The sequence below is a fragment of the Crinia signifera genome, chromosome 1, assembly GCF_055691185.1.
Source record: "Crinia signifera chromosome 1, ASM5569118v1, whole genome shotgun sequence".
NCBI classification, from domain to species: Eukaryota; Metazoa; Chordata; class Amphibia; order Anura; family Myobatrachidae; genus Crinia; species Crinia signifera.
This window is the reverse complement of record NC_139217.1, coordinates 140,474,797-140,488,394: the sequence shown is the minus strand read 5'-3', so window position 1 is coordinate 140,488,394 and position 13,598 is coordinate 140,474,797. Positions and strand designations below refer to the sequence as shown.

The window sequence follows — 13,598 nt, the reverse complement described above, 5'->3', positions numbered from 1 at the left end:
CATCAGTCCCCACACACACAGACATTCTGGGGTTAATTTTTTGTTAGGAGTCAAATCACCTACCAGTATATTTTTTGATTGTGGGAGGAAACCGGAGTACCCGGAGGAAACCCGCACAAGTACGGGGAGAATATACAAACTCCGCACAGTCAGAGCCATGGTGGGAATCAAACCCCTGACCTCATTGCTGTGAGGCAGTAATGCTAACCATTACACCGTCCGTACTGCCCTGATTGCAAATTAACCCCTTCCCGACGAGGCCTTTTTTGTTAAATTTTTTTTTTTTTCCTCCTCGCGTTCAAATAAGCGTAACTTTTTTAATTTTCCGGCTATATAGACACATGAGGGCTTTTTTTTTTGCGGGACAAGTTGTACTTTTTAATGGTACCATTTACTATACCGTATAATATTCTGGGGAATCAGGAAATAATTCAATGTGGGGTAAAAAAGAAAAAAAAACGCAATTCCACAATTTTGCGCTGGTTACGGTTTTTTTGAAATTCATAGTTCGTTTAAAATGATGGGTTATCTTTATTCTATGGGTCGTTACAATTCCGGTGATACCAAACTTATATAGTTTTCGTTACGTTTTACCACTAAAAAAAAAATAGAAAATTTTACGGTTTTTCTAATTTGCGTCGCGTCGCCATGTTCTGCGGCTTATAACTTTTTTATTTTTCCACCTACGGACCTGGGTGAGGGCTCATTTTTTGCGGGCTGAAGTGTACTTTTTAATTAATACCATTATGGGATATGGGCGACTTTCTGATCTCTTTTAGTTATTTTTTTTTGGGTAGGCGATGCGACCAAAAAACGTAGTTTTGGCGTTGGGAATTATTTTCCGTTTACGCCTTTAACCGTGCGGGATAACTAATGTTATATTTTAATAGATCGGACTTTTAGGAACGCGGCGATACCAAATATGTTTATTTTTTTTATTTTTTTATTTATTTTTATTTGTGAAATGGGGAAAGGGGTGATTTGAACTTTAAATATTTTTAAATTTTTTTTTTATTTTTAAACTTATTTTTTTTTTTTTTTTTACTTTTACTACAAGGCCCCCTAGTGTACTTGACCACTAGGGGGCGCGATCGCCTGTACTAGGTTCAGCCATAGAGCTCTATGGCTGAACATAGTGATTTTCAGCACTTCCTATTACATCCTGCCTCAGGCAGGATGTAATAGGAATGCTGACACGGCCAGCACAGGGGTCTACATTAGACCCCTGGCTGCCATGGCAACCGATCGGCACCCTCCGATCTCGCCGCGGGGGGCCCCGATCGGCGCCGGAGGGGGGCGCCCCCCCTCTGATCAGCTATTTAAGCACTGCGGGCGCTTTGCCCGCGGTGCTTAAAGGGTTAAACGGCCACGATCGGCGAACTCGCCGCTCGTGGCCGTGAGAGCAGGTACCTGGCTGTAATATACAGCCATTACCTGCTCTCTTTCAAGCCAGCTCACTCCGTGAGCTGGCTTGATTCCCCCGCAACCGACATATGACGTAAATGTACGTCATATGTCGGGAAGGGGTTAAACTCTACTTTTAACCCTAGCCTAGCCCTAGCGCTAGTAGCAGATCCAATGGTGAGCCACTTTAAAAAAAGAAAATTAACATCGTTCAACAGTCAATGTAGACCATTTTAAATAGAAAATAAAAAAATTACAATTAATTTAAACATTTAAACCAGACCCCTTTGAACTGAAAAAAAAAGAAAAATTTAACTGCAAAGGGTTAAGAACCCATGGTAGTGTTTTTTTTCAGGCATATTTGTCATTTCTGTTTCCCCTCAATGCAACAATAGATATATTAATGGATGCAATGTATAAGTGAGCTTATCTGTCGCCAAATCCAAATGAAAAAATATCCTGGGACAAAAGAATTCTCTGAAAAAATTAAATAATTTTTCTGGTCACAATTTCTTATAAGCATTTACTTAACATCTATTCATTTTTTAGGGCCCAGAGCTGATGAACAAATATGTTGGTGAATCAGAACGGGCTGTTCGAGAGGTGAGTGTAACTATTGTTATAACGCATCAGCATATATTTGATTTTTGAATTCTCTCTTTGTATTTGCTTAGCTTAAAAATAATCGCAATAAATATATGTGGATGCTTTTCATGATTTAATGTCCTACTGGATTTGTCACTCATGCACTTGCCATGCCATAGGGAGCTATAGAGTTTTATACTATAATTCCTAAAGTGTTATTGTCAGTCTTAATTATTTGTAATCTTCTCACAATACATTTTCCTTGATTAAATATACTGGGGAGACATACACAAGCAAATAATATTTCTGGTAGCCTGTTGTACAGAAACAGAATACAAATTAGGAAGTGGTGTGACTCAGTGCCCACCTGAGAAGATAGCCAGAACTTAGCCCCCAACAACAATGAGGGCAATCCCAGCCAGGCTGCTGGCTCCCTCCAGTAGGAACAGACATGCCCCTACCACCACCAAGTGGCCTGGAGGGGCCCCCCACCTAACAGCTAGGCTGACAGGAAGATATGTGAGGCTCAGGACTCGCAAGAGGGGCCACCGTGCTGGGACCCTAGTTAAGTGGAGACGCAGAGGTCACAGATCTGCACTCCCAGCTATCCTACTCTCGAACACCCGATCCCTTGTAAACAAGATGGATGAGCTGTCCCTGCTCATAAATGATGCAAGATCAGGTACTGCTGGCTCATCTATCCTATGCTTTACTGAGACATGGCTAGATTAACTCATTGCCGACTCCTCGGTGATGCTGCCGGGCTACAGTCTCCTCAGGGCTGACCGCGACAAGGAGCTCACCGGAAAAACCAAGGGAGGAGGTATCTGCTTCTTCATAAATGAAGGGTGGTGCACCGACGTAAAAACTCTGAGTAAATTAAGCAGCCCTCAACTGGAGACACTCATCATTAAATGCAACCCATTCTACTCCCCCCGGGAATTTGCCTCAATAGTCCTGGTGGGGGTGTATATACCTCCCCAAGGAAATGTGAAAGAATTACCTTAGACGTACCTTAGACCACTGCTACACCACTATCAAGTCTACTTACCGGGCTATCCCTCGGGCAGCTCTGGGCCTCTCTGACCATTGCATAGTCCACCTTCTACCAACTTACACCCAGAAGCTAAGGTCAGCTAAACCAGTGGTCAGATCAGTCAAAAGCTGGACAAACGAGGCAAAAATGAAGCTTCAGGCCTGTCTCGAATGCACAGACTGGGGAGTCTTTGAATCCTCCGCTACAAACCTAGACGATCTGACTGACACAGTGACAGCCTACATCAGCTTCTGTGCGTGCCAATGAAAACACCTGATTTCTACTGCAGGTTCGAGAAGGAAGCTACCTGCATCAGTCCTACCCCTGACTGGGGCAAAACGGCTTGCCCACCCTCCTTCCAAAACTGCCACCCCCAGACTCTCCGGGTGGACCAAACAGAGGTAGAAGGAATGTTCAAGAGGGTCAACCCTAGGAAAGCTGGAGGCCCAGACGGAGTGTCTCCATCTGCCCTCAAGACCTGTGCAACACAGCTCGCCCCTATCTTTACCAGGATTTTCAACACTTCACTAGAAATGTGTAAGGTCCCCACCTGCTTCAAAGTCTCAATTATCGTCCCGGTTCCCAAGAGCTCAACTGCGAAAGACCTCAATGACTACAGGCCGATTGCACTCACATCGGTGGTCATGAAAGTGCTTGAACGTATTATGCTGAACCACCTGAGAGTTGTTACAAATGCTCACCTCGACCTCCTGCAGTTTGCCTACTGAGCAAACAGAAGTGTTGAGGATGCAGTCAACCTAGGGCTGCACCACATTCTACAGCACCTGGACAGTCCAGGCACCTATGCAAGGTTACTATTTGTTGATTTCAGCTCTGCATTAAACACTATCATCCCTCACATCCTGGAGCCAAAACTCCGTTCACTAGGAGTCCCAGAACCTACATGCTCCTGGATCACTGACTTCCTGACTGAAAGGAAACAGGCGGTGAAAGCAGGCGCATTCATGTCAAATACATGCACAATAAGCACCGGTGCCCCTCAAGGATGTGTCCTCTCCCCCCTGCTCTTCTCCCTCTACACAAACGACTGCACCTCAGCAGAACAGTCAGTAAAAATTATAAAATTTGCAGACGACACAACGGTTATCGGCCTAATCATGGATGGAAACGAGTCGGCATACAGACGGGAGGTGGATCGGCTAACTAAATGGTGTAGCGGAAACAACCTTGACCTCAACCCCCTCAAAACGGTGGAGATGGTGGTGGACTTCAGAAGGAAACCAAATGCCATGCACCCATTCATAATATCTGACAGAGTAGTGTCGAGGGTTGACTCCTTCAAATTCCTAGGAACAAAGATTTCCTGCGACCTCAAATGGGGTCCCAACATCATTACAACTGTCAAGAAGGCTCAGCAGCGGTTGTTCTTCCTGAGGTAACTCAAGAAATTCAACATCCCGCAGGAGCTGCTGCTCATCTTCTACACTGCCATAGTAGAGTCTGTCCTTTGCTCCTCGATCACAATCTGGTTCGGAGGAGCAAACGAGAATGACAGACGAAGGTTGCAAAGAGTGGTGAGGATGGCAGAAAATATCATTGGGGCGGAGCTCCCCCCTGTCCAAGAACTATACCTAGCCAGGGTCAATAAGCGTGCAGGAAAGATCTTGGCGGACAAGCTACACCCTGGCCACAACCTGTTTGAACCTGTTTGAACCCCTTCCGTCAGGCAGACGTTTTAGGTCCATCCCAGCAAAGACGACAAGAACTACAAAAGGCTTCTTCCCAATAGCTGTCCACCAACTAAACCGTATTGAACGTACCAAATACTAAATACTAACTCAAACTGTTCTAGATATATGTGAAATGTATCTGATGTATGTTTATACGTCTCTTCCCACCCCCTTTGTGTTCCCTGATTGATGCTGCACTGTTACCACAAAAAAATTCCAAGCATACGCAAGTATACCTGGCCAATAAAGATGATTATGTATGACCATGCCTTCCCTCGGTTAACAAACTATCTCTGTTGACTCAATTTCATGTGGTCCTTTGTTATATTTATCTGCCCATGGAGCTATGCCTAATAGTCCTACCTTATTTTCAACTACCATTCATGCTTCCAAAATGTTATCTGTTTTTTCCCTATACATTATCTAAAATGTCCTACCTCACCAGTTTTCTTTGCTTAAGTATTATGGTCCTACTACCTTCTTTATGGGCAGGGTACATTTTATAGAGCTCCCTAAGATCTCTCTTCAATCTGTTTTACTATTTGCCACTAAATTGTAACTTGGTATCAGTGAAAACTGCTTTATAAAATGTGAATAATTCTAGTGAAGTATGCCACAGTGCAAACTGACTTGTATTTAGTTTTAGTGGTCCAAGGACGAACAGAATTGCACAGACCATAGTTTAAAATGATCTAGATTAAACGTTCCAAAACACGGTCCTCAAGGCACCCAAATGGTCCAGGTTTTAGGTTTTCCATGCTTGTCCACAGGTGACTTTAATTAGTGCATCAGTCAATTTACTATATTCATCTGTGCTGAACATTAGATATTTTTAAAACCTGGACCATTAGGGTTCCTTGAGGACCACGTTTTGGATCCTGTCCTCTTCTATAGATACTAGCAAGGACTGTCTCACAGCCAGGTAATATCATCTTGTTACAGCAGTGATGGCTAACCTTGACACTCCAGCTGTTGTTGAACTACACATCCCAGCATATCCTACATCAGTTTTAGCATGGCCAAATAGCAAAACTGTAGCAGGGCATGCTGGGATGTGTAGTTCAACAACAGCTGGAGTGTCAAGGTTAGCTAACACTGGGTTACAGCATTCTCACCAAGGCATGAGAAAATTTTTCCAGCCCACACCACTATCTTTCCTCTACGTTCGCCACCTTTGGTATGTTGTAGTGTGGAAGCTTGCAGGTCCTCCCCAGAACTAGTAGTACCTAATACAAGAATTATACAACTGCAAGCACCCCCAGCAGCACATATGGCCATACAGCATTTGCTACATCTGGACTGGATACTGTTTATTCCCCTGTCTGCAAGGCACTTTAGATCTCTGAGGGACCACTTTGGGAGTACACATACTGTATAATCGGACACTGGCTGAATAATTTCCTGAAGAGGCTGTGATCCAGAAGAGCATTATTTTTGGTACTTGTTTCCTAGCACGGCCACAATCGCGGGCATCGGGTGTCATTTTTAGTGGTCTGCGACGCGACCGACGCGATGCCCCCGATTTTGCCATTGAAATGCATTGAAAACAGTCAAAATCGCGTTGGTCGTGTCGTATGCGGCTAAAAATGCTTAAATGGTCCAGACGCGATGCCCGCGATTTCCCCATAGGGAACAATGTTAAATGCCTTAGTTTAGCCGCGATGCCCCCGATTTCCCATAGGAAACAATGTTAAATGGCTCAATTTACCAAAATCATCATAGGGAACAATGGTAAATGGGCCAGAAACACCCCAAAACACCCCTGAACATTGAAATGTCCCCCCAAAAGTAGTTTACGCCACCCCGCGATCAACGTGAACCCGAAGCGTGGCGAGCGCAGCGAGCCCACGAGGGGCGGCGGTACGCGTCCTCCGACCTTTTCATACCCCCACTATCCACGTCGGCGTGGCGAGCGCATCGAGCCACCGAGCCCGAAGCGTGGCGAGCCCCGCGAGGGGATGCGGATACCTTCACAGGTAAACGCGTCCCTTCGCGGGCTTCACAGGTATCCGCGTCCCCTCGCGGGGCTCGCTGTGCTCGCCACGCTTCGGGCTCGGTGGCTCGCTGCGCTCGCCACACTATTCTGTTCCCAACTCCATGCCGACGTCGATAGTGTGGGTATGAAAAGGTCGGAGGACGCGTACCGCCTCCCCTCGCGGGCTCGCTGCGCTCGCCACGCTTCGGGTTCACGTTGATCGCGGGGTGGCGTAAACTACTTTTGGGTGGACATTTCAATGTTCAGGGGTGTTTTTGGGGGTTTCAGGCCCATTTACCATTGTTCCCTATGATGATTTGGGTAAATTGAGCCATTTAACATTGTTTCCTATGGGAAATCGGGGGCATTGCGGGTAAATTGAGGCATTTAACATTGTTCCCTATGGGGAAATCGCGGGCATCGCGTCTGGACCATCCCACCCGATTTTTTAGTGCATGCGATGGCCGCGATGCCCCCGATTTTTACACCCGATGACCACGATCATGATCGTTGTGGCCGTGCTAGGAAACAAGTACCTTATTTTTTATGCCTCATTATTACTCATGAAATAACCGCTTCAGGTACTTTGTTGGTCTACATCCCACAGCTTTAGACACTATGCTACGTTAGTTTTGTCTTCAAATAAACAGCAGGAAGGTTATTTTTGATGCAATGAGATTTCTTGCTCTGTTGAATACTATGCTCTACTACTTACCCTTGTGGCTGAACCTTTGGCATTTAAGAAGATTTCTGGAGGGTTTAGCACTGTTTTCTTCAATCGGAATTAAAGTATATTATACCTGTTTTCTGCAGTATTTATTAATCCTTATTTCCAACATGTCCAACATGCTGCAGATTTTGTTAAACAGTTATCCACCTTTGACTTGCCTATATACCATCAACCAATCTGAGCCATCTGTTGAACATGAAGAGTCACACACTCACCGATTTGAACTGTTTTGGCCTTCCTGTGATCACTGACACCATTCTTACCTGCTTGATAAAACTGTTTCCTTTCTAGGATATTCTCAATTGTTCACTTAAGCTGTGTACACACGGGGCGATTTTAAGCACATATCGCTGGCAATATGTTCGCTGAGTGACCAAATTGCCAGTGATTTGTAGGTGCTGTGGGTGATCAATCGCCTGGAGCACGCTTCTGTGTTCAGCCCCTAATGGTCGCTGTTCGCAGGAACATGCTCCTGCGACCAGCTATTTCCCCCTGTGGCTCCCCCGACAGATGGAAACAGGACACTGAGCAATATATTGCACCGTGTGTACACAGTTATAGAGCGGTGGTTCCCAACTTTATTCTATCCTGTACCTCTGTAGGCTTTTTCATTTTTGAGTACCCCCTCCTTTCAATTTGAAATATCCACAGTACTTACGAGTGGAGTGGAAGTGAACGTTATGCGTGTCCTTATATTAAGAGAATGTGGTCAGGAATTGTGTCCCTCTCTGTATGGCTGTGAATTTTCTCCAGTGGTACCGCTAACATCTGTAGCATTAATGCTGCTGCTTCCTCCACCCGTGTCAGCATGGAGCAGAAGATAGCTGATGTCTGAGGGCTCTGATGACGCTGCACCTTGTACTTACGAGTGGAGTGGAAGTGAACGTTATGCGTGTCCTTATATTAAGAGAATGTGGTCAGGAATTGTGTCCCTCTCTGTATGGCTGTGAATTTTCTCCAGTGGTACCGCTAACATCTGTAGCATTAATGCTGCTGCTTCCTCCACCCGTGTCAGCATGGAGCAGAAGATCGCTGATGTCTGAGGGCTCTGATGACGCTGCAGATGGAACCGGAAGTGACGCAACGTGATTCATCTCCATGACAATTGTAGACTTCTTCTTCCACCATTACCAATATTATTTACAATTACCCCCAACTGGTCTGCAGAGTACCCCAGGTTGGACACCACTGACTTAGAGGGTGAGGGACACCAGAAGGCAACTTGATTACTGTCTCAATAGAACAAGTTCTTCTAGCCAACAAAAATAATTTATACCATAATTTGCTTCTACTGGAGTGATTTGCAGTAGCCCTGATCGATCCACACATTTTTTGATTAGCAGGTATTTAGCGATGTCATACTCTGCAGTGTTTTACAGGGAATACAGTACTTGGTCTTTTACATATGAAATCATTGCAGAGAGAGCCTTAGGGGTATTTAATCCCAGCAAATACACTATTTCCGATCCTCAGAAATATTTGCCTAGATCGAATTCGCATTGTCTATTCAATGTTCTTCTTTTTTTCAACTTTCTGAAACATTTTGAAAGTTAGAAAAGACATGGATTGGTGAATTCACTTCTTTTTCTGCTAGTTTGCACATTTAGCATCCATTTCAAAGACCCAACTCTGCATCAGCAAGTCCCTGCCGAAATCAGTTGGGATTGAATAGGATGCGGCCGATATTTCTGAGTATTGGAAATATAGGCCAGCATTGAATATCCCCCTTTATGGAAGTTGAACCCAGAAACCTCAGTGCTGCACGGAACTCATGATAACCACCATTGAAGTAGTTAATCAGGAAGGATATTGTCATTTCTTGCCAACCAGCACCAGAAAAAGAGCCTGATTTCTGGACTGGATTTACACTGTTTTTATTTCTACAATCTCCACAGGGCCCAGCTTGACATCCCTCACTCCTTCAACTCACAACGGGAATTGTTGAATGCTGAAAGCATGGAAAAGGAAGTAGAGGATGTAATTTCACTTGCTAATAACAAATAGCTTGGCCAACGCTTTATAAAAGTGCCAGACTGACTTGTTGCCTCACTCTAGCTTTAGTGCTTTGTACACCACTTGTCTTTTTAAACTTGGAAAATGCTCAGACTTCTTGTCACCTTTAATATTGCTAAACCTGGATATTGAATAAGATCCATCCTTTCTGACGTGTTCATGCGGTTCATGCACAGTCATCGCTAAGTAAAGTTAGACATACTTGCAATTATTATTGTGAAGGACATCTAGCTGAGTTACCAAAAGGGGTTTAACAAAGTATTGTGGTGACATCTTCAAATAATTTGTGAAGTGTGGCTATTTGGCAAGGAGTTTATAAGTGGTGTGTATTCAGCCCCACAGACCAGGAGGTCCACCTTCCGCACTTTTGTTCAGTCCAGCTTTAGATTTCCTCTTTGGACTCAAATCCTCACTAAAGGGGTATTGTAATTAGTGATCAAGGTATTGATGTTTGCCAGTGATTTATTATTGTCCATTTGTGATTTCCATTTAAGCTAAAACATTTATTTACAATGATAGAGGAGTCTGGCTTTGGGTAACTTCTCCATAAATACTTCGATTTGGCACTGGTTAGACACTTAAGTGTTCAAAATGCTATATCCCTACATTGTAAATTTAGACATACGGTAGATTGTTTGTCTATAAATGTGGGTTGACGCAGTGACTATTTAAAGCACTATTCTTATTGTACACATTGGTTTGCAACATTTTTCATTGTGGTTACTTGTCTATACAGAATAGGCTATTATATGGTGTCTGCTCTATATATACTGTTTCCTTTTACTGTTGTGTGACTGCTTCTCCTGTAGTGCCTAAGTAATCCTTCTGAAGACTCCTGCAGCTCAGAGGCAAAGTTAGTGGGTGACATGTAGGTTTAGTGGTGGAGAGTGATAAACTACCAGCCAATCAGCTCCTACCTGCCACCTTACAGGCTAGGTTTGAAAGAGGACAGGTAGGAGCTGATTGGCTGGTTGTTTATCACTCTCCACTTTATTACTTTGAGAACCTTAGTGCATTTGGTCCAAGGGAATCAAACATTGCCCTTCATATCGCTCAGGCTCATTGGGTCACATCTACACCATTTATGTCAGCAGAGCATAATAGAAATGTTTTGATAACAGAAACGCATTGTGTCGACGAATGCTTTGTAAGTATCAGCTGGAAATTCATCAATAGTTATAATTGTTGAATGCATTGGTTTTTATCATGTTGTTCTTTTACTTAATTTAGAGAGTATAGGGCATATTTCTTGTGTATCCTAAAGCTAGGTACACACTTATTTTCTCAGTCAATGATATTAATGATTTTCTGTGAACTCTCCAGAGCTTCAGAATGAATGAAGTGCATACACACTGAACAATTTGACACATATTAAAGATATATTTTCTTTAACAGTGACCATCTTGTTTTATTATCTTTCGTACACTCTAAACAATATGCACCTACTAATTGTCACACCTGAGGGTTGAGGCTGCACCTGGGCAGCCTGAGACGTAGGGGTGAATGTATACACAAACCGAGGAGCCCTCAGAGGATGCTTAGACTAAAGTACTGTGAGTCGATGTTGGACGAACAATCGATGATGTAGCTGAAGAATATATGATGATGAACTGTGAATCAATGTTAATCACATTTAATAGTTTATCTGTACCGGCCAATACAGCAAAAAAAAAAGAAAAAAAAAGTATATATCAGAGAGAATGATAGTGAAAGTAGTGGTGAAAAATAAAAATAAAAATAAAAAAGAATTGAAAAAATATATGTGAAGAACACTAAAAATCGGGGATCAAGGGGGTTTCCTCGTATCTGGTTAAAAAAACAATGAATAGTCCACTGAATTCAGTCACTTAATGCATGTTGATACAGTATCCAATTGGAGGGATAAATGCTGAAGTGATGGCTGTAATAAGCCAATAAGTGCCAGAGTACCTTAATTATGAAGGACTTCAGCCCAGGTTCAAGTCAGACTCCTATGTGCCGGCGGGCTTTAGATGGAAAAAAGTGTGCTGGGAAATGCATCAGTTCTGAGTCTGACTTGAACCTGGGCTCAAGTCTTTCATAATTAAGGTACTCTGGCACTTATTATCTTATTACAGCAATATCACTTCAGCATTTATCCCTCCAATTGGATACACTGTATCAACATGACTGAATTAAGTGGACTATTCATTGTTTTTTTAACCAGATACGAGGAAACCCCCTTGATCCCCAATTTTTAGTGTTCTTCACATATATTTTTTCAATTCTTTTTTATACTGTATTTATTTTTAGCATTCTCTCTGATATATAAAATTATTATTTTATTTTTTTCTCCTTTTTTTGCCGTATCGGCCAATACAGATAAACTATTAAATATGATTATATCGATTGTTCTTTTTATGTATGTTTTATCAAGGAAATAATATAAATGTTATATTAACTATAACTCATATTGACCCCCTCTTATTATTATTTATTTTCACTTTTTAATATTACCTATACCGAGTGGTTCCTAGCGCTACTTCCATTGGTTCTATCTTGTCTTGTTTCTAGGGATTGGTTATCCCACAGAGTTAGCAGCTGGAACCCCGTAATCTAGGCTCGGCAATGTTCGCGACGGCTTGGGAGGGCTCGGTCGACTGAACTCCTGAGCGCTACCGAGTCCCCCCGAGCCTGCCGCCTACGTCATTGTTGTAAAATGAATGGCGGCTTGGGAAGCGGCGTGGTCAGGGGGGCTCCGGCGTACGATCGTCGGAACAGAGGTGATGGGGGGGGGGGGGGGGGCGGCGGGTGTGACAGGGGGCTCTAGAGGTGGACACCACTGGCACGCACCTATCCTATATTAGTGGTATGCCTGGAAATTTTCTGGGACAGCCCGCTGCGGCAGCATACAGTAGCTGAGCCCGGAAAATTTCTGGCATACCACCCAAGGGGTTAAGACTCCATTCGGTACTCTTTACCTAGAAGGGCGCCACCGATTGGAATCGCGGGCGTCGGGGGTAAAATCGCGGTCATCGCGGGTAAATCGCGGGTACATAAAAATCTGCTGCCCGCGATGACCGCGATTTTCCCATAGGGAACAATGTTAAAAAGGCTTATTGACCGCGATTTTCATGTAAAATGCCTCAATGCCCGCGATTTGGCCATAGGAATCAATGTTAAATGGGCTACAGAGCCCAAATAGGCACAATTAACCCTTAAATGTCCCCCCAAATTTTTAACGCCACCCCACGATCCACGCCAACCCGAAGCGTGGCGAGCGCCGGCGGTACGCGTCCTCCGACCTTTTCATGCCCTACTATCCACGTCGGCGTGGAGTTGAGAATAGAATAGTGTGGCGAGCGCAGCGAGCCACCGAGCCCGAAGCGTGGCGAGCGGACGCGGATACCTTCACAGGTAAACGCGTCCCTTCGCGGACTTCACAGGTGTCCGCGTGGCCACGGACACCTGTGAAGCCCGCGAGGGGACGCGTTTACCTGTGAAGGTATCCGCGTCCCCTCGCGGGGCTCGCTGCGCTCGCCACGCTTCGGGCTCGGTGGCTCGCTGCGCTCGCCACACTATTCTATTCTCAACTCCACGCCGACGTGGATAGTAGGGCATGAAAAGGTCGGAGGACGCGTACCGCCGCCCCTCGCGGGCTCGCTGCGCTCGCCACGCTTCGGGTTGGCGTGGATCGTGGGGTGGCGTTAAAAATTTGGGGGGACATTTAAGGGTTAATTGTGCCTATTTGGGCTCTGTAGCCCATTTAACATTGATTCCTATGGCCACATCGGGTCCATTGAGGCATTTAACAGTAAAATCGCGTTGGTCGGGCCATTTAACATTGATTCCTATGGGAAATCGGGTGCATCGCGTCGCGGGCATCGCGGGTACATTTATGGCCGGCCGCGACGCGACCGACGCGATTTCCATGTTTAACATGGGTTTCAATGGGAAATCGCGGGCATCGCGTCGGTCGCGTCGCGGCCAGACATAAATGTACCCGCGATCACCACGACGGGCGCCCTTCTAGGTAAAGAGTACCCTCCATTCTTCAATCTACATATTAATGCATCTACACAGGATTGTCTCAAGACTTTCTGAGGGTAATTGAAAGTATTTATCTGTATAGACAGAATCTTGACACAATCTCAAAACTATTTTACTTCCAATATGCCATAGTATGCCCATCTTCTCTACAGTTGT

The 13,598-nt window shown here is 44.5% G+C and overlaps 1 protein-coding gene across 3 annotated transcripts in view; it reads left to right on the top strand.

The window, feature by feature from the left end:
* The window catches only part of AFG2A (AAA ATPase AFG2A), a 407,538-nt gene that overhangs the window by 91,176 nt on the left and 302,764 nt on the right, over window positions 1–13,598 (top strand). For all 3 annotated transcript variants that reach the window (XM_083174281.1, XM_083174291.1, XM_083174301.1), the window contains exon 12: window positions 1,954–2,007. In XM_083174281.1, coding sequence (XP_083030407.1) covers window positions 1,954–2,007 — 54 coding nt within the window. The remainder of the gene's footprint in view (window positions 1–1,953; window positions 2,008–13,598) is intronic.